A 22,914-nucleotide genomic window follows, 5' to 3' on the forward strand; every position below is an offset into this window, starting at 1 on the left:
CACACTTCTTTGTTCCCTCTGTCTTTGTTAACCTGCTGTTGTCAGAGATTATTTGTAAACACCGAGTCCTGACCCCCGCGTGTCATCACTTAGTTTGACCCGTGTTCCGTCTCCTCCTCTGCTGCCGCCGTCGCTTCCTCGTCCCGTCTCGGCCCCCGGGCCACGCGGATCACTGAACTACCTCTGTGCGAGCCTTTTGTTTGAGGCGCCGTTGCCAGGCTGCGGCACGGATGTGGATGCTGTCGCCCTGGCAACAGTGATGGATGACTTTCCTCACTCCACAGCTTAATTTGTGGCTGTGGGTGAGTTTACTTTTGCCGTCACAGCGAGCGCTTGTCAAATAGACTCCGGCCCGAGTGGAAATGAAAGGCGCAGTTTCTGAAATCCTGAATTTACAATTCCATTGTTTACACAATTAAATGATGCTTATCCATCAAGTGTTCAGTCAGAATGGTCGACAAGACAACAAATAACATGAGCTGTGTTTAAATCTGTGTTTTTAGTTATTTTAATATGGACTTTACATCCATCCATCCATTCATCCATCCGTCCATCCATTTGTGAACGTATCATCCATCCATAAGTATTTGCATAAATATCTTCTCGTCTCTTTTATTAGATGAAAAATGTCATAATTTTGCATTTAATCATTTAGTCAAACATTAACGTCTCATATGAGTAAGAGGAAAACTTGTTTTTTCCTACCTAGTATTTAGTGTGTGTGTGTGTGTGTGTGTGTGTGTGTGTGTGTCAGTCATGATATGGGCAGCAGATGTGACTGAAAAGCTTATACACACACAGGGTGAGTGTGGTGTGTGTGTGTGTGTGTGTTAATGTTTGTACTGTGAAGACTATAATTCCGAGATTTTCTCTCTGACTCACTTTCACACAGACTTACTTCCATTATGTGCATTTAGTGAGTTTACAGTGAGATCAGCGCAGACACGACAGGATACAGAGAGATAATATCAAACACATGAGAGACACAACAACTTCCTTTTCTTTGGGTTTTGATAGAAGAAATGTGTCTTTTCGTTCCCTAAAGAGCAGCTGAAGTCGAGTAAAACTGTCACAATATCCATTTCTTGTTATTTTGTTCATAATTACAATTATTTATTTTGTCATAGTTTGTGTTTGGTAACATTTAATGCCAAATAATTCAAGACAGGTTACAATGTTCTCATTGAAAATAATCCTATCACTGATTAACTGCTTTTTAGGATAAAATATATCATTTTTTTATATTTTAATGAGTTTAATTACAGTTCAGACTAATTTAGATTATCTTAGTTTTTTCCTTACTGGATTTTTGGATTATCGGTTGATAAAATGTTGGGATTAATGTCAGTGATGGATGAAGCTGGTTGTGTAAAGTTTGGGATTTTAGCGACAGGTCGGTGGGTCGTTAAAGCTGTAGTGCGTAACATTTAGAAGTAAACAAATGTCTATGTCTGTTACGTTCAAATCATTGTGAAACGATGACGTTTACTTCTTTGTTTCTCACAATAACGATGTTTAGATCTTGTGTCGCCCGTGGCAACAGTCCTGCACTGCATGCAGGAAGTGATTTGTTTCATTGTCAAGACCTCCCTGAATAACTTTTTAAAAAATGTTATTGCCAGACAGGTTGACTTACCATCCATCCATTTGTCTACTTCATCATCCATCCATCTATCCATCTACTTACCTCCATCCATCCATCATCCACCATCTAGCCATTTGTCCACTTATCATCCATCCATCTATCATCTACTTACCTCCATCCATCATCCACCATCCATCAATTTGTTTATTTACCATCCATCCATTTGTCTTTATCATCTATCCATTTATTTGCTTACTTACATCCATCCATTTGTCTACTTATCATCCATCCATTTGTTTATTTGCCATCCATCCATTTATTTGCTTACTTATCATCCTTCCATTTGTTTATTTACCATCCATCCATCATCCATCACCCATCCATTTGTCTACTTATCATCCATCTATTTGTCTACCTATCATCCATCCATTTTTTTATTTCCATCCATCATCCATCACCCATCCATTTGTCGATTTACATCCATCCATTTGTCTACTTATCATCATCCATCTATTTGTATACTTACCATACAGCCATCCAGTTATACATCCATCCATTTGTCTACTTATCATCCATCCATCAATAAATCCATCCACCATCCATCCATTTGTTTATTTACCATCCATCCATTTGTCTACTTATCATCCATCCATTTGTTTATTTACCACCATCCATCATCCATCACCCATCCATTTGTCTACTTACCATCCATCCATTTTTTTATTTACCATCTATTCATTTGTTTATTTACCATCCATCCATCACCCATCACCATCATCATTTGTCGGTTTACATCCATCCATTTGTCTACTTATCATCCATCCATCAATAAATAAATCCATCCACCATCCATCCATTTGTTTATTTAGCATCCATCCATTTGTCTACCTATCATCCATCCATTTGTTTATTTACCACCCATCCATCATCCATCACCCATCCATTTGTCTACTTACCACCCATCCATCCATCCATTCATCTGTCTCAGGTTGAGATGAATTAGTCTTGGTCTGGATTCAGTGTCTCTTCACACTTTTATTGACAGCCAGTTTTTTAATTATTATTATCAATACTTTTCACATCCAATCGTCTTCAAGCGTCAGAGATCATCTCATCGTCTTTAATCTCATTTTCAGTGTTTATACTAAAAACACGTCTGTATTTAAAAGTCAACCAGAGCGTGAACGAATTTACTGCTCAGAGAATCGAAAGGGAAAGTCATGTTTATGGGATGGAGGCGGTGAATTCAACAGAAGACCCAGAAATAAAGTAAACATCCTGCAGCGATAAAAGCACTGAGTGTGTCTTTGTAGAGACTCAATGGAGCTGATCATCACAAATGACAGCACTAGATGGCAGTAGACGGTCAAACCCTGCAGTTACTCTTGTAAAGTGAGTCTTTGAAGAGTAAATTGAAGAGTCACATTTTTCTTCAGCCTGTTTCAGCCTCAGCTCTGTGTTCTTTTACCACAAATGCTCAGCAGTTCTCCCACTTAAAAAAACAGGCAGAATTTACATCCTTTCCTTAAATGTCGTGGCTGGTTTAGAGGTAACGCTACATTCCGAACCACTGAGCTATACAGCTGTTTAAAACACATTAAATGTTATATTCACACCAAAAACAACTAATTAAAAAAAATGTCAGGATCTAATTTCATATTCCAAATAACCTTTGAGAAATTCAAATGTGAAACCCTGAGAGAAGTTCAGACATTTTATTGATTTTCTGTCTTTCACGTGTGGTCTTGGCTTAATAATTACCACCAGGATGAATCTAAATGACTTCATTTCATTAAGTTGTTGTTGACTCAATTGGATTTGTTTTATCTCAATCAGCTGTGACCTGAAGTCTGGTGTCAAAGGACTTTTTGTACAGTTTATAAGTGTTATGAATAAAATGTAAAGCAACATTTATTTTGACTTAAAAAGTATATCCAACATTGTCTTGATAACATATTAATAAAAACTGAAGAGCTGCAACTATTTAACCTATCCTTTATTTTTCTCGATTCATTGATTAGTTCTTTGGTCCATAAAATGTCAAAAAATGGAAAAAAATGTTTTTCCAAGACTGGAAAAAATTTCCTGTTTTGTTCACAAAACAAAATCATGCAGCTTTAATGATTTCTTTGTTACATGGAGCAAAGAAACCAGAAAATATTCACATTTAAGAAGCTGAAAAATCTGAAAATTTGGTTAAAATTTGTTTTGATAGTTCACAATAAAATACTCTTTTTATTGATGTAAAATGGTAAATGATATATAAATATAAAAAACAAACATTTAAGAGGTGGGCCGCATAAAATCGAGAAGGGCCGCATGTGGCCCACAGGCCAAGGGTTTGACACCTCTGTCATTTAGTTTTGTCATTCTTTCTATTATAGTAGTAGTACAGTATTAAAGTATGAATAGTTCAAGTTTTAAAAGCTGTTTGTCTTTGTGTTGAGAGTAAAAAATGCCTTTTTTTTTTCCTGTATTCTTGTTATTTTTATCAAAAATACACTCATTTATGTTCTCCCTGGTTAATTTCCTCTGATTAATTTCAATCTAATATTGCTCATGGAAAATATAATTATAATGGAATGCTGCGTCTTGCGCGGTCGCCCGGCTTCAGGCAGAAGAACAGTTTCCACTGTGAGAACCAGATCTTGTGAATTCCTCTTTTAATATAAATAACATGATGTCACTGCAAACGTCTGCTTAGCTAGAGGAGTTGCTGCTTTTATGGTTTTTGGGAGGAGGATTATTTATTTAAGGACAACTAAGGCCATTTTACAATGATGTCATGAAGGCGTGAACAGCAACATTTAAATAAGTAAATGAATACAGAACAAAATGGTTTCTACAAGCAAACCTCACTATTTAGTGTGAACTCTCTTGAACTCTTTCGTGCAGACTGTTTTTCTTAAATAATAAAAATCATGCTTGAGTTTGACAAGTTCTGTGATTTTTGACATTTTGAATACAATGACATGATTGAAAGATGGTATTTCAAACAAATGAACACACTTCCATTGAGTTAAACTTGTCTAAGTCTGTGTTTGTAACACTCAACATGACTCAAATTAACATTAACTTAATAAACCTTCATCACAGCAACCGTTTTAGACATGAAATAGATAGAGTTGAGTGTGAGAGGACAACACACAAAAAAATCAAAGCTGATTTTATTGAAAATATTCTGTTATTAGGGCCCGAGCACGAATGCTAACAAATTCATGTGAGAAACCTATTGTTTTCCTTCAGATTATTATTATTCTGTGTCATAGCAGTCATTTTTGAGGGGGTTACTGTGCATAAAAACTAAAAAGATGCCTTGAAACGTTATTGTGCTGGTTATGTTTAACCAACTGCTTGAGTTGTGTCAAACCACTTAGCACACACTTAGCAGCACAATATTCAAAGCTAATCAAATTAACACAATTAAATGTGTCAACAATTGGTCAGTCAATAACTTAGCTTTAGCAATTTTAGCAGGTTTCAGTGCTGAACAACCAATAAAACAGCTAGGTTAACACATTAAAACATGCTAACACAAGCTTAGTAGTACAATATTCAAAGCTAATCTGATTAACACGATTAAATGTCAGGGTGACCACCAGCAATCGGTCAATCAGTCAATAGCTAAGCTAGTTTTAGCAGTTTCTAGCAGGTTTCAGCGCTGAAAACCAAAAAAACAGCTAGGTTAACACATTAAAACGTGCTAACACAAGCTTAGCAGTACAATATTCAAAGCTAATCTGATTAACACGATTAAATGTCAGGGTGACCACCAGCAATCGGTCAATCAGTCAATAGCTTAGCTAGTTTTAGCAGTTTTTAGCAGGTTTCAGCGCTGAACAACCAAAAAAAACAGCTAGGTTAACACATTAAAACATGCTAACACAAGCTTAGCAGTACAATATTCAAAGCTAATCTGATTAACACGATTAAATGTCAGGGTGACCACCAGCAATCGGTCAATCAGTCAATAGCTAAGCTAGTTTTAGCAGTTTTTAGCAGGTTTCAGCGCTGAACAACCAAAAAAACAAGCTAGGTTAACACATTAAAACATGCTAACACAAGCTTAGCAGTACAATATTCAAAGCTAATCTGATTAACACAATTAAATGTCAGGGTGACCACCAGCAATCGGTCAATCAGTCAATAGCTTAGCTAGTTTTAGCAGTTTTTAGCAGGTTTAAGTGCTGAACAACCAAAAAACACAGCTAGGTTAACACATTAAAACGTGCTAACACAAGCTTAGCAGTACAATATTCAAAGCTAATCTGATTAACACGATTAAATGTCAGGGTGACCACCAGCAATCGGTCAATCAGTCAATAGCTAAGCTAGTTTTAGCAGTTTTTAGCAGGTTTCAGCGCTGAACAACCAAAAAAAACAGCTAGGTTAACACATTAAAACATGCTAACACAAGCTTAGCAGTACAATATTCAAAGCTAATCTGATTAACACTATTAAATGTCAGGGTGACCACCAGCAATCGGTCAATCAGTCAATAGCTAAGCTAGTTTTAGCAGTTTTTAGCAGGTTTCAGCGCTGAAAACCAAAAAACAGCTAGGTTAACACATTAAAACATGCTAACACAAGCTTAGCAGTACAATATTCAAAGCTAATCTGATTAACACGATTAAATGTCAGGATGACCACCAACAATCAGTCAATCAGTCAATAACGTAGCTAGTTTTAGCAGGTTTTTTTAGCAGGCAAACCACACCACAGACAAACAAAAATGTCAAGGAAGTCGAATTTTGGTGTACATTTTAGGGATTTGCACCCTACGTAAATGAGCGTGTTTGTCGTACTAACATAAAAACGAGCCAATTTGTACTTTAAATACTGTGTTTGCATATTTCATGTGTTTGCTGGTCATATGCCAATAGATACATTGATAAATAATTATATATAGTCATAAACAACAAATCTAATTGTGGCCCAAAAGACTTTTTTGGAAACACAGCAGCCAGTTCATTTGCACACGAGGAGGAAAGGTGATTAAAATTATTATTCTGAATAATATGATGTGTGTGTGTTTGAGAGACTGCTGATCCACTGGGATTTTTCACACTCACTCATTTCCAATGTTTACACAGAATGAAATATAAAAAGAATTCAATGAGCAGCTGTTCTGAGGGTGAAGAGTCTTTTGTTGATGTCAAAGGTCAGAGGAAAAATGACCAGACTGTTTGAAAGGTGACAGCATATTGTAAAGCGTCAAACCTTGAAGCAGAAGCCACAGCTGCATCTTTATTAAGTGTCATGTGTACCTAATAAAGTGGCCAACAAGTGTAAATGATCATTTCATAATTTTACACGGAGCGTTATAGAATATTGAAGCACAATGTGGTGTCAAAAACATTTAATGTAAATCTGTAAAGCTGTGTATAGCAGAGGATTAGAGTTTTTATTCTGACTTTAATCTCAAATGTTGACTTTTTTTCCTCTCGGGAATTCTGACTTTGTTTTATTTTGTTTCCATAGAAACTTCGACACTCAGAATCACATTTGCACAAAATTTAAATTCTTTCCCATCTGGATTCTCTCAGCTCTTCAGCGTGATCAGATTAACTATTGTTTAATCAAACTGATCATAACTTAGTGTCACATCTGCAGATGAAGTCATGTCGAGCTGAGAAGCCAGAGGCTGCAGTTCAGACACTGATGATGGGATGAACGGAGGCCAATAAAAGAAAAACATCCCGACAGTTTCAACGTGTCAAGTAGTTTTTATGCGGTGATGTCATTTATCCAACATTATTTCACCTGTTTGGTATGAAAGAAGGATTAAGGCCACATGTTGTGGCCATGGTGTTAACCCGGAGGTTTGACTTTAATCTCAGAATTAAAGTCAATTTTTTCTGACTTTAATCACCAAGAAAAAAACTCAGAATATACCTTTAATCTTAGTTTTAAGGGGTCAAACAGAATCTATCTTTAATCTCAGAATTGGGAAGGAAAAAAAACTCTTGATTATTTCAGAATTCAGGAGAAAAAAACCCTCAAAATGTTTTTACATTTTTTGGAACAAATTGAATCTGACTAATCTCAGAATTTAGAAAAAAAAATCATAATGTCTCTAATCTTAGAATTTTTTAACCCCCAAAACCCCCCCCCAGAATCTGACTTTAATCTCAGAATTCTGACTTCCCTTCTCAGAATTCAGGAGAAAGAAACTTAGAATATGTCTTTAATCTTAGAATATTTGGAAGGAAACAAAACACAATCTTACTCTAATCTCAGAATTCAGGAGAAAAAAGACACTTTAATCTTGAGAAAAACTCTTTAAATTCTCACTTTAATGTCAGAAAATCCCAAATCCTCTTCCGTAGTTGTGTGGATTGAACTTTTCTTTTATTATTATTGTTATTTTAAGGTATTTTGAACTTTTGAACTCGTAAATTTGACACGTTTGTTTGTCAGTTTTTGAAACAGCACGTGTGTAAACAGTTAGACACGTTTGGCTTTTATTTCTCACTGAAACAGATGACGATCAGAAAAGATGCAAAACGAAAGACAACAATATAATGGACGACCGTGATTTTATGACGACGGCATTCGTGAGTGTGTTGTTGAACTTCTGTCATGACCTTTGACCTAAGGGTCATTTGAATGGTAACAGATTCTTGTTCATCACACAAACAAATGAAACAAACCGTAACAGACGTTTATTTGAGATTTCCTGCAGTGGGTTTTTTTTTTAACAGGATGTTTTTTATTTAAAGTAACTTTTTTTAATGGACTTTTATGGACAAAGATAAATATTGAAAGTGACATTAGAAACATCTGAATTCACAGCTGACGATGATCGAAATGTACAGAAGCTTTTTATATTCACCTGGAAAAAAAAACATGTCTGCTCCTTTTTTCTGGATATTTCTGAATATTTGTCTTAAATAAACAATTTATTCTTTGATTTTTAATCTCAGCTTTTCGGAGTAAAAAATATGATTTTTTTTCAACAAATACGTCATAATTTAATTTTTCTAAATTAACAGGATAGTTGTTCCTGCAAATTGAATTTTGCTCCATTTTATGGAAATTTCTTGAATTAACCAGATATTCTTTGCCCAAATAAAACTATTATTTATTGTCTGTTTTTACAAACTAAAGAGCAAATTCTGAGAAAACAAGATACTTTTTTTTTTTCTACTAAAAGGTTCATAAAAATATGTGCTCTGATTTCCAGAGTAATGAGATTCATTCATTCATTCAATCATTCTGGAAAAACAGGGCTAACATTATTTTTAAACAAAAAATGTCTAAATAGTTCAGAAAAACAAATAACTTCTTAAATTTAAATAAAAACAGAGCTTAAATTATTTATTTTAGGGGGGAAAAATCAACTTTCTTCAGAAAAGTAGAAATTTTTATGGTTTGTTTTCAGTTGAATGTGATGCTTCTGTATGAATGAATGAGTGTTGTATGACCTTGTATCAGAATAGACATCTTGTAACTTGCTACAGTGTCAGTGTATCATAAATAGATAACTTACCAGATAACATATGATACAAAATACTTTTTTATGTTGTTTATTTATTTACTGTTGAAACCTCAGGCCACAGATTGGCTGCAGTTCATCGGATTTTTCCCGCTGCGGTTTTATTGTCTAATTTTGGCAAAAAAAAAAAAGGAAAAAGTTTTGAAGAGTCAGCTGTTTGCACCGGTGAAGTGCTGAGTCACAGCGGGTCGTCTTCACCGCGTGTTCCTGCCTCTGGTTCTGAGACGTGAGTGAGTGAGTGTGTGTGGACTCTCCTCTTCTTCCTCCTCCTCCTCGTCCTCGTCCTCGCTGATGTCTTTGGTCTCAGTTGTTTGTAATAGGAACGACGATGGCGGCGGCTGCAGAACGTGAGTTTGCTTCAGCTGCTCCACGTTTCACCGCTCATCCGTCCTTTTCCTGCAACGTGAAACTGAACAGAGAGAATCATGTTAGAAAATAGTCATAATTATATTACATTTTATGCCTTTCAAAGCACACAAGGACACGTTCCAGAAAATAATACAGACAATACAAACAACAAAACAGCAGTGAACAGAGAGAATAGGACAAAGCAATCACAGAGTTTGTGTTATAGCTGTTTTGTCGTGTTTCTGCTGAAATGAAACGACAAAAACTGCTCAATCACGACATGTAGATGAGATGATCATCACACTGGGAAGTACAGCCATTAAAATAAACAGCTTTGGAATGAGTTGAATTCTCTTCTGAAAAAGTCAACACTCACCGCTTTACCATCTCTCAACAAATACGTCACATTTGCAGCGATTAATCATTCATCTTTAATGGTCTCTGATTTTTCAGCCTCTTAAATGTGACTATTTCCTGGTTTCTTTGCGTCATATAACAAATAAAATCATTAAAATGGAATCATTTTGTTTTTCGAACAAAAATAAGACATTTTTAAAACATCATTATTTCCATGTTTGAAAACATGAATTGCTCAGTAAAATGCTCACTGACGTTTTAAATCAACTGAGAACAGAAACTCATTTTCCCATAGACTTCCATTCAAACTGAGGTCTTTATTTGCAACCAGAGGAGTCGCCCTCTGGTGGCTAATTAATAAAGTTACTTCCTGCTTAGACTCACCCAGACACAAATATCCAGTTTTTATATAGAGTTTATTGTCAGGATTCTGTAACTTTTAGTATCAAGAGAGACATTTTTGGCCGCTCTCCACCAAAATAAAAGTCATCTGGAGCCACAAAAACGCTTTGACCCTTAAAATGAGAAGAACATTGTGTATTTAAGAACTCTTCACTAGCACGTGCCGGGCCTTCTTTGGCATAAACAACAGAACTTTGTGAGTCCTGCCATTGTTTGCAGAAAACAATGCTTGAGAAAAGCTGCCTGGCATAAATATGTGGATCCAAAGAAGGACTGATAGACTCTATATGTTACTTCTTCATGTAAACATGATTGATTTTCCATATTTCAAAGGCAGGTTTGTGAGGTTTCAGGATGTTTTCACCGTAGTTGTACACAAACACCAGATTTTTCGTGTTAAATTTGAATTTTGAACACTAGAGAACACTCCTTTTTTTGTCTCAATGTCCAAAAAAAGGAGTTTTATTTATCTCTTTCCTCTCTGGTGACAAAGACGCTGATTTACAACAGTGTGAGTAAAGTTACCGTAATAACCACACGTGGGCTGAAACGTGCAACTTTGCAGCTTTCAGAAACTGCAGGAATATTTCCAACAGCACAAACTGGCGCGTAATTACGGTAACACAGATTGCACTTGTGCAAATGTGTTGTCAGGGTTGAGTTCTAAACACAGAACCCTTTCATATTTCAGATTTGACTTTTTAAATTCAAACTTAAAACATATTTATTCAGAATGGCTTTTAATATCCAGTAGTGAGGTGTCAGTTTTACTATTTTTATTCTTTTCTTCTTCTATTGTTTTCCTTCAGATTGTTATTATTATTGTTAATATTAATAATGATAATAATAATAATAATAATAATAATAATAATAATACATCATATTTATATAGCGCTTTTCTAGTATATCCATGGCTATTGGATCATTTTTGAGGGGGTTAACGTGCATAAAAACTCTTGAAATGGAGGTCAGGTCTGGCAAAAATGCGATATTGGCATAGTTCCCGGACCTGTGTGTTGCTCAAGGGCTCAATAGCGCCCCCTAAGGTAAAAAAAAAACAGATGCAAAAGGGAGTTCCACTGAATTTCCCAAAACTTGGTGGGAAGATGTTATAGACCAAGACGAATAAAAAAAGTCAACCGTACTCATGGCCTCAACTCAACAGGAAGTTGGCTATTTTGAATTTTGCGAACATTTGCGCCCTACGTAAATGGGTTTTTGTCATACCCACATAAAACGTGCCAATTTGTACTAGTTCTTCTTATTCGGACCTGGTGAAAATTTATGCCTGACAGTGGTTCGATGAATGGGCGTTTTAAATTGGAAGTGGGAGGGGCTAAAAACTGACCGCAGAAACTAGGTAATCTAGTTTCATTTCACAATTAGTTTTTTACAATGCCGTGGTTTTAATGCCATGCTTTTATATTCTAAAGCACTTTGTTCACCTGTGCGTTGTTATAAAGCGCTTTAGAAATAAAGTACATGACATTAACGACGTTATAGCACACGCGTTCTGAACGAGCAGCTCTTTCACTGTGTGTGTGTGTGTGTGTGTGTGACTGAATGACTTGTGCCGGTCACACCCTCCACCATATTTCAGTGTCTATCAGATAACAAGGCACCAGGACGACAACAGTTTGCTGTCTCACAGGTTATTTATAAGCACGAGCATGTTTTCATGTGGAAAACGGCATGAATATAATCAGTGCATCAACTCCTTTTTCTTTTTTTTCACCCCTACTCTTTTTAATCACAGAGCTATTGCCGAGTTGCCCTCATCCCTTTTATCCCGTGTGAAACTCTACCTTTATCCCCCACCGACCCACCCAACCCCAACAAGACAGGAATTCTGATGCTATCACCTCCAGCGTGCATGTCTCCACAGGAAGACATAAACTAGCTACGACTGTAGGCTTCACCCAAATGTGAATGCATACAGGAAGAAATATGCAGGAAACGATTCACAATGCGGCACAACCGTATTTCACTGTGGAGTTGAACTCTTTTGTGTTTTCTTTTTCTTGTATAAAGTACCTTAAAGGGGAAACTTGAGTAAAAGTACAAATATTTTTACCAGAAAATTACTTTGAAGTCACTTTTTTAAATAATGTTACTTCAGTAAAAGTCTTGTATTGTACTTGAGGATCAAAAGTAATTTCCTCGTATAAAATGTGCTAATAGTATTAAGTATTAAAACAGTGAGGAGTTGAGCCATGGTGGATCAGTGGTCGGGCATGCTGTCTTTCAACGGGAAGTGTAGGGGCCACACAGTGTTCCAGTGGCTTGGATTGTTGCCTCACAGCAAGAAGGTCACTGGTGATCTCCCTGTGTGTGTGTGTGTGTGTGGGTTTCCTCCCACAGTCCAAAAACACACAGATTAGGTTAACTGGACACTAACCCAGTTAGAGTCTAATAGTCTGATAGTCAGATCATCATCAAGCTCTGTAAACGATCAGGTGTGTTGGAGCAGGGAAACATTCTAGAACATGCAGGACAGGGGTCCCCGAAGACCAGGACTGGTCTCTGACTGTGTCAGCTGGGATTAGTCACTTTAAGTGGGTTCTAAGTGGGTTCTAAGTGGGTACTAAGTGGACATGGGCTTGAAGTGGGTAAATGATGCAGGTCCCACATGATATCACCAACATGGGCCCCACGTGGGAAGCCCAAATTGGGGACCCATGTTGTTCTTATGGGACCCACATGAACATGGTTGGCCGAATCATTTCACAATAGTTTGAATCTCAGTGACATTTGATTCATATGAAAGTTACACACGACTTTAACCTGGAGCTAACACGTCAATGAATCCCAAATATTTAAACTGTGAACAACCGGTTTCATCCATCGGTGACATGTATCAAATCCATCAAAAGCTAAAATAATCTGAATTAGTCGTGTACTGTAATTAATCTTGTCACACGTGGACAAGTGAGCTTGCATGACGAGGTTTTTTAAAACATACAAACACTACATTTTACATAAATTAACCATGAGATCAAACTGAGAGCTACACACTGTAACTTGTACAACGTGTCTTTAATTAGACACATTAAACTGCTTAAAAACACATCTGTAATGCATTTAAACTGATAAATGAATCAATCAAATTATAAACATTTGACAACAGATATGGTGAATGTTGCTGTTGTATAGGACTGAAGAAATCAAAGTTTGAAGCTGTCTCTCGAGTGTTTGCTCGACTCCCTGATGCCTCCATGTAGAGAGCGAGCCGCAGGGATCGGCTCTGATAGCAGCGGCCGACTTGAAAGGCAGCGGCGGAGGTTTCCCACAGATCACTGCCATCATGTTTTGCTTCTTGCTGCGTCTTATTTCATGCTATATCTGGACCGATCTCGCTCTAAACTAACGAAGTGCACATAATGGAAGGGCGTCCGCGTGTGTGGAGATGGGTCGAGGGAAGAGAAGACCTCAGAAGTACAGGCTACACAACATTAAAACACTATTTTATTCTTATGTATAAATCCTTACAATCACACATTAGCAGCCCAGTGCAGTAAAAAGCTGGTCATTCATTCATTCATTCATTCATTCATTGTCTACCACTTCATCCTCCACGTCATTGTGGGGGGTCGTGGGGGGATTGGAGCTAATCCCATTTGACATAAAACAATTTTTCACTGTCCAATTAACCTAATCTGTATGTTTTTGGACTGTGGTATAGGTGTTTGGTCCAAACCCGTGACCCTTTTGCTGCGAGGCAACAATCCGAGCCCCTAAACCAGGGGTCATAAGTGTCTAGATTGGTCAGTAGGAGGCCGGTCAAGTGAAAAAAAAGTCCGACTTTTTGAGCAAAAGACAGTGAAATAATAAGATTTCTGGTGATATTTCACCTAATTTCAAAATAAAAGTCTTTGTTTTGATACGGAGCAATAAAAAGATCGCAATATAAACTATTCATGATGATTTTTCATCTTGAATCTACGGGAAATGTCAAAGTACTGTACTGTGCTGCAACCCCCCCCCAGATTTTTAAGGAAGTAAAAATTCTGGGAAACTGTTGTTGTATTTTTTTGCTTAAAAAGAAACATAAAATATGTTCAAATATAAATGGCTGGAACATGCTGGGTTGTTGAAGACGGGCGCTGACGTGGATAACAGCGCGGCTATTTAACGTGAAACATTATAATGCTTTTACAGGCCATTATTGTCCATTTTGTGGTCTCCTCTCATCATGTGATAATTCTCCACATTTTCACTTTCAATGTGCTCCTTTTTATAATGACGCGTGGAAATTGACCGAAAAGCTTTCGGCGTTTATAAAAGTGAAAACCACACAGTTTAGTTTTGTGTTTGTGCACGAACCACATATGAGTGCAAGTCCTTGTACAATATTTTAGCAAGCAACGCCCCACTTTGGTTGTTGTTTTTCATATTTATAATATATGTCCTTTTTATATCAAGTATAAATACCACCTGAGAAGATATTGAGCTAATTTGCTCTCTCATCTGTAATTATTATTATTATTTTGTTATATATTTCATTTTCTAGCACTTTACAAACCCTGGTTTATACAGCAGAACAGTATTTCTGATTTTCCTCCAAGTACCACCAGAGGAAGCTCATGTACCACTGATGGTACATGTACCACAGTTTGAGGATCTATGTTTGTCACCGTCACGGAGGCTGTGTTTATTTATTTATTTGTTTGTTTGCTTGTTTGATCATCCATGTGTGTAGTAAAGGAAAAGATTCTTCACTTACGATGCTGATCCAGACCCTGAATGTTCTTCGTAAATAAACTAATAACCTTGCAAACCTTGTATTAACGGCTAGAAACCCAGACTCTGTGGCTTTGGCGGAGGTTTGAGCTCCGAGTGCTTACTCTCGTTATGTTTTTCTTACACCAACAAAGTGGCTTTGAATGCAGCATCAAGTACTTTGGGAGGATACAGGAATCATGTGCGGAACATAGAATAACATGAACACACACTGTGAAGCCGACATGCCACATTTGGTTTAAAATGTAAGACTTGTCCTTGTGACGGACATATTTATACAGTTATTGAGAGTAATGAGCCACTTGTCTGGTTTTTACTGACTCAGTGTTTATACTGGAAATGTCATCTCTCAGTTTAGTGTCGCGTACGTCATGTTATTTGTTTAAGAATAACAGCGTGTTTTTGAATTTGTTCTATATTTATTTGTTTTCATGTTATGAGCAGATTGTTTTTTACCATTCTAAGTTTACATAGCAGATTTTTTTATGGTAAATTTGGGGCTGCAATGATTAGATAATCAATGTTTTTTCAATAACTAACACCAGTTGTGATTTTTCGGCTTCTTACATGTGAATATTTTCTGGATTCTTTGCAATATTTAAACTCAATCCATTTAGTTTGTGGACAAAACGAGACGTTTGAGAACATCCTCATTTCCAGCTTTTGTTCAACACGATTTTTTTAAATGTTATCTTTCATTTAAGCCGTTAAGCTTGTACAGTGAAATACATGGGTTTATGTTATCTGCCATTTTCATATGTAGTTTATACAAAAAAAACACACATTCTTCATGTTATCTTTCATTTCAGTAGTTATTCATGTAAAATAAAAATCATATCTTTGAGTTATCTGTCATTTTATTAGTTAATCTTATAAAATAAATGAAACTGTTTTATGTTCTTTAACTGGACCTCGCCACACTTGTTTTCCATTACGGATCGAGAACACCTTGCTGCTCTTTCCTAATGCCTTGTATTATACACACACACACCATAGAGATTCCTGTCCAGATATTAGCAGTGACACAAAAGACAAACTCATCTTCTGATCACCTTTAATAAAAAAAATAGATGTTTGTATCGGTTTTTTACAGACTGAGGGAAATAGTTTGCATTTGTTGATGCAGAAGCTATTTTCTCAGTTCCATGTTGACAAATTGCTTCCTCTTGCATTTCTCAATACGTTAATTGTGATGCAGCGGCTCAGGTGTAGCACACAGCGTGTTCCCTCTGTGGCTGCTGCACAGTGACTCAGCGTGAACATCAGTCCGGTCTCTGACATGCTCAGGTGGACGAGCGTTCTGGTCCTGACTCTAAATCAGACACTCGGCGAGAGAAACTCCCATCATGCAGTTTACGGTTCAGTCCTCAATCTGTTCTATTTGGCTTCAGCTACCGGGGGAATCAAATGTTCCGCCCCCTCTGTTAGCTTAACGTCAATGTTCTCAATCATGGATAAACTGTGCCAACAAACTCCCGCTGCTCATGACACATCGCAATAACCATATTTCAGCTTAGATGCACACATTAGGGCTGAGGCAGGAGCAGGGGTTGTTACTTAAGTGGTGAAAAAGAAAAGAACACACACACACACACACACACACACAAACACAAATCCACACATTCATTCTGTGTGATGAAAAAAAGTTGTGTGGACTGTGTGACTGTGTACATCAACCTTCACTTCCTCTTTAATGGAACAGACATCTGGTTATAGATAGATAGATAGATAGATAGATAGATAGATAGATAGATAGATAGATAGATAGATACATTTTTGTAAAGGTAAATTTTTTCATATTGCAAAAAAAGGGCAAAAATAGTAAAGCACATTATTATTTCTTGATCAAGATGTCAAAATATAGTTATTTCCTTGCATTTCTGAACAGAAACATTAGTTTTAGTGGCTGAATGTAATGATTGAGTCATGCCTGACTTCTCAGAGAAGAAGCCCAGTGAGTCAGCTCATATTTGGGTATTTGAAAAAGGTTAATTCAGTTTGTCATTTGCCAAATAAATGACTGATAATTAACAATTTGTAGTTTTAAACAACAGAGAGTTTTTGAAAGATTTCTAAAATAGTTCCCGTTTTGATGACAGGTGTTCTGATACATTTGTTAAGCACTGTATATTTGAAAAATGCTAATGTTAAAGATAAATATGGTCTGCTCCAATAAGTGACGCAGGTGGTGCAGAAATTAATAGAATGATGCAGAGTTGGGGGTTTCTGAGATGTTGCACAGTTGGCGCAGCGACAGCGACACTTTCCCCTTCGTCTTGGAATCGATGAAAGACGAATTATAAAATGCTTTTATGTTGAGAAGCGACGAGGAATTGCACTCGCTGCTGTTCCCCGGTGCTTACGTGACAGGAGCTGAAGGCTGTGGATGTTGATAAGGGCCGCAGTGATATGCCTGCATGTATTTCTGTGAAAACAAAGTTAGTTATTGATAATGGCCCTTCTGTGCAGTGTAACCATTCATATCAGTGTTTAAAACGGCTTCTTTTCTCAATCATCCCTGGGATTAGACATCCGTCAACGCTGTGGCTTAACCACCTCTAATGTTACTCACTGTTTGAGGGAAACATGCTCATCATTGTTCTTCAGTGTTTGGATTAATAGACGAGCGACGGAGAGTTGACGGCACCGATTGTCTCTATAGATTCCTCACGTTGCATTAACGGTATCAGGTTAAGCAGATTAGACTCTACCTGGAACCGCCATGAAATATCTCTCTGGTCATGTTTAGAGTCATTTTCAGACGGCTGGTCTCACTTAGGTTTGTAATCCTCCTCGAAGCGCACGGTAAAGTCTGCGGAGCTTGTGATTTACAACAGAACGCACCACGGCTCCTTTTAAGGAAGACTTTTATATGAACTCTAAATGTCTCCCCGTGTTCCAGAGCCATCGATAACGCCGGTAAAATTCCACAAACTAAGGGAGTCATGTGAAGAACACTGAAATGTAATCTCTACAGTTTGATAAAGTAAATATTTAAATGGCATCATCCCTTTAATCATAAAACTACCAGGTGACTTGTGGGAATTCATGTCCTGAGGTGACGCGTAAGAGCTGTGACACACACATTTCAAAAGCTTTGCACTGTAAAACCTTCAAATAACTTAATTAAATTAAGTTATGCTATAATCGTACCTTAACAATAAATACTCAAGTGTCAATTTAATCATCTATTTGCATATAATGAAATTCTTTTAGTGAACTATGTTGTTATTATTATATTATAGTGGTTATATTTTGAGAATTAGGATAAGTAAAGAATATTTCCCTTTGGAAAATGAAAACCTAACAGCAATATTTAATATTTAGCTCATTGAAGTCAAATTAAATCTCCAGTTGAATTGAATTGGACCATAGAATTTACCTTACTTTAGCTATAAATACTTATCTTAGTTTAATCTACTACTCCCTTATGCTGAAATTGTTCAAGTTCAGAAACTTAAAGGATTTAACAGTGTTAAGACTTTTGAGACACAACCAACCACAGTGAGTATTAGTTAGTTATGGTAATTATTATAGTTTTAATAGAAAGGAATTTATAATTTCTATTTTCTATTTCTTTGGTGAAATATTTGAAATTCTGATTAAAGTCATATCAGAAATTTCAAAACTTTTGTTTAAAACTTATTTCACCTGTTGCTTTAACAACAAATATTGACTATACAATACTAATATATCACTTACCATACTACTATAACACTTACTATAAAACTGTATTACAATAACATTGAGTGACTCAAATCAACTATTTTCTCAGAGGAAAGTGTTTGAGTTTAGGAGCGAGTGTGTGAGTTAAGGAGGGATTTTTATGGAAATCATTTTTTACAGTGTTTAAGACAAATTTAAGAGGCCAAACACAGTGACTACGTATTAGTTAGTTATGATAGTATTATATAAAAAGTAAAACATTTTGTGAAATATTAGAAATTCTAATTAAAGTCATATCAAAACTTTAAAGAAATTAATACATTTTTCATTGTGCTATCAACTTCATTCAGCCTTACAATAAATATTGGCTATATTATTACTATAAATCAACTAATTTCTGTGCAGAAAGAGTTTAAATCAAGAAACATGTAAGGTTTTTAAAGCAGTCAATTTCCTTTCCGAAGTTGTGTCGAAAATTAAGACGTATATTGGAGGCAACGTAATAGTCAGTTATTATAATTAATATATTTTGGATAGTTTAAACAAACTTAGCCGGATTCCACTTTGCAACTTGAAATTTTGAATAAAAATTTCGATAACAATAACGACATTGACACTCAGATATACAATTCAGTCCTGTGCCTCCGTGTGTTCTCCGACGAGCTCTCTGTCACAAAAAAAGAAGAAGAAAAAATATTAAGACAGCCAACCCCGGCTAACCTGTGCCAGTGGGGGGTGTCGTTCTCGTAAACAGCCTCTCCAGTTATGGGGAAAGTCTTGTGTGTAACTGATAAAGATTTATCTGCTGCAGTTGGTGTGGGGTAGGTCACACGGGGGCCCACTCACACTTTTTTATATTTTAGTAAAATGTCCTTAAATGAGCCACAATCAGCCTTTGACACACACGACACACGCCGGTCTCTCACAGGTTTATCATCGTGGGACAATGATTGTCTCTCTCTGATACCAGATCATGACACTGGGATATAACATTGTGGTTTTACTACAAAATACATGATGATATTGTTATCTCTAATTAACAAGCGTGCATAGCCATAACCACGCCACACACACACACACACACACACACACACATACACACTGTGAGACATTGGATAGTTATTTTTAATGTGTTGTTAGCTGATGACGACACATTAAAAACAAACAGTGCAGTAAGTGATACAGGCTCAGTGCGCACTTATTTATTGAATCATGCTCAGAAACCCAAATATTAAGTTCCACTTTTAATTGTATTACTGCCTGAAGCCTCCACTGCTGCAGATAGGATTTATTTTCTCGCACATTTTTGGCTTGTGTATAGCACATTAATATACTAGAAAATGTACAAATATGTTGTTTTTTTCAAATAGAGTAGAGAAGAGGGTAGAAAAGATTTTTAATTTAATTAAGTTTTTAATTTTTAAGAATAATTTTGACTAAAATTATCAATTTTCCTGAGAGATAGATAAAACATATGTTAACTAACACTTCACTGATAGGCTGTTTTTTAATATAAATAACAAATAACACTTATATGAATATGTAATATTGATTCTATACTTTAATAGTTTAAAAACAGCCACAGTAACAGACTCCCTGATATAACTTATACAATCATGCTTTTTATGTGACTTATTGAACGCTTTATTTTATTTATTACATTTTTTTTTTATTAAAGCAAAAAAAAAACAAAGTTTGGCAGATTTATGCTGTGGATTCAACGTTTGTCTGTTTCCACTACACTGCAAAAAAGTGATATTCAAGAAATGTAAAAAAAATAAAATAAAAATAAGACTAATTTCTGGGAAATTGGTCTTCATTTTTGGTAAATAAATAAACAAACAGTCTTGGCAAGTAAGTTTTAATAAGATATAACAGCTTATTTAAGCTTTAATTACCAGAAACAAGTTCAAACAATATGTTGTGTGTATATTAAGTCTGTTCACACATTAGTGTGCAAATATAAGAGATTCTAAGGTATAAAGAAAAAAAAATATTTTTAAAGTTAGCTTAATTTAGTAACAGACACATTCTATATAACACATCTCTCACATGACATAATTTCTTTGCTTGTGATGAGCACTTTAAGTTTTGTCTTGTTTAAATCACTTTAAGGATATTTACCTTATTTCACATAGGTCTCTTTTTGCAGTGTAACCATAGCTCGTATTCTTCACACTAAACCAAACTAAACACTGCACTTCACTTTTTATGAGGTACTTTAAAGAACTTTCATCACAAAACCATTAAAATGAGACAAAAAAAACAACTTACAATCTGGTCTCTGACTCTGACAAGTCACTGACTTGTGTGCTGTCGTTGGACTGCAGAGGACCAGGCGAAGCCTCCTCACTCTTGCTGCTTCCCTGCGAGCTCACCATGCTCTCGTTGCCCTCCGTGTTGTTGGTCGAAGGCTTTTGGAAAGGGCCGGCTGCGCCCGCCTCGGCTTGCCACAGAAAGCAGGAGCAGCGAGTCCGCAGCTCTTTGTAGAACGTGTTGAGCCGCAGCGTGGACAGCCACGGGCAGCACAGCAGGTTCTTGAACGCGGTGCGGAACTCTGGACTCCGGCAGTAGATGATGGGGTTGAGGCCCGAGTTGATGTAACCCAGCCAGTTCAACAGTCTAAAGATCCTCTCGGGGGGAACGTCTTTGTTAAAAGCGTTGATGATGTTGGCCACGAAGAACGGGAGCCAACACACGGTGAAGGTCCCCATGATGATGCCCAGGGTCTTGAGGGCCTTGTGCTCTTTGACCAGCGTGAGTCTGGACGGCCTCCGCTTGGTGCTCTTCCTCCTCACCGCGCTGTTGCAGCCGCCGAAGCCCCCACACGTCGACGGCAGGATGTTGTTGACGCTCGGGCAGACTTGAATCTGTGTCGTCACGCACTCGTTCTGGAAGCGTATGCGATTCTTATCTATGAGCTGGACCTGTCGCGTGGCTATTAGAAAGACTTTTGCATACACAAATATCATCACGATGAGTGGAATGTAAAAAGAAACTATGGAGGATATGATGGCGAAGGCCCAGTTGGTCACAAAGTCACAGCATGCGGGGTCGTTGTAGCACCTCACAGCCTCGGATTCCTCTGCCCGGTAGTACCCTTTCATAATTGGCACGAAGGAAATTAAGGCAGACACCACCCACACTAAACAAACTATTACTCTGGCACGCCACTTGTTGAGCAGGACCTTGTACCGGAGAGGCCTCGTGATGGCGATGTATCGATCCACTGCGATGACACACAGCGTCTCGATGCTCGCCGTCACGCACAGTACGTCCACGGACGTCCAGAACTCACAGAACGTGTCGCTGAGCTGCCAGTTGCCCGTCACTACGATCGTGGCCCCCAGTGGGACCACGAGGACGCCCATGATGAGGTCCGCACACGCCAGGGACATGATGAAGATGTTTGTCGTCGTCTGTAGCTGGGAGGTGTGAGCTACGGCGACGATGACCAGCAGGTTTCCCACCACGATGGTCAGTATGATGATGACCAGTATGATGAGGCTCCAGGGACCCGCGGCGTCGTGGTAGGATTTCGTGGCGTTAATCCCCAGTGACGTGCTCAGGTTTCCATCCATTCTTCAGCAGTTGGTTTTCACAAAGGGGATGAACACAACTGCCAAATGAGCACTTTTTACGAGCATTATAACGTGTTTGGAATTAAGTTGTTGACATTCTCCTCACAAGACAACAGTTCCTTACTGCCTCACATTTCACACACACACACACACACACACACACACAGGCAGGGTGTCTTAGATTGTCGGGCGTCACAGGGCAGCAGAGGCTCCACATGTCTCCACGGACGTGATTGTTTGTGGAGGCTCCTCTGGTCTACGCGGCCACAACATGATCTCCGGTGTAGATGTGTCCAACTGAAAAAGTGAGCTGGAAACAGTATCAGCTCATGGAGCTGAAGCACTTTCTAGAAAAGAAAGAAATCCAAGAAAAGTGTCCATGTATGAAGTGGTGGAGAAAAGTGGTTCTGGAGCAGAAAGACGCAGCCTTGTCCATTGAAAGTCGTCCACTGGGATTAGTTTGCGGTGTTTCTGCTGAGTCTTGCATGAGCCACAGTTTAAAGTGTTGGAGACCAAGCAAACAGTGACGCTGCTGCAAGAACCACCAGAGTGCACCAGAGTGGCTGCCCACTCTTTCTTTTGCTCTCTCTCTCTCTCTCTCCCCCTCTTGGTCGCTCTCCCGCTCGCAGTGCAGGTTGACTAAGATTGTATTGGCTCCACTCACACACTCACACTGTGGCTGGAGGCAGAGGGGAGGAGTTGTAAAGTGTGTCTGAGTGTCAAACCATACAGGGATC

At 37.6% G+C, this 22,914-nt stretch overlaps 1 protein-coding gene across 1 annotated transcript; it reads right to left on the reverse strand.

Annotated features, from left to right (window-relative positions):
• Positions 1 to 9,098: 9,098 nt before the first annotated feature.
• On the reverse strand, positions 9,099 to 22,806 carry adrb3a (adrenoceptor beta 3a). The gene is made up of 2 exons (XM_044025323.1): positions 20,871 to 22,806; positions 9,099 to 9,492 (listed from the first exon to the last, which is right to left on the reverse strand). Exons 1-2 carry the CDS (start codon positions 22,175 to 22,177, stop codon positions 9,465 to 9,467), a joined length of 1,335 nt encoding a protein of 444 aa, XP_043881258.1. The 5' UTR covers positions 22,178 to 22,806; the 3' UTR covers positions 9,099 to 9,464.
• Positions 22,807 to 22,914: the final 108 nt, after the last annotated feature.

Source organism: Solea senegalensis, linkage group LG5, assembly GCF_019176455.1.
Source record: "Solea senegalensis isolate Sse05_10M linkage group LG5, IFAPA_SoseM_1, whole genome shotgun sequence".
NCBI classification, from domain to species: domain Eukaryota; kingdom Metazoa; phylum Chordata; class Actinopteri; order Pleuronectiformes; family Soleidae; genus Solea; species Solea senegalensis.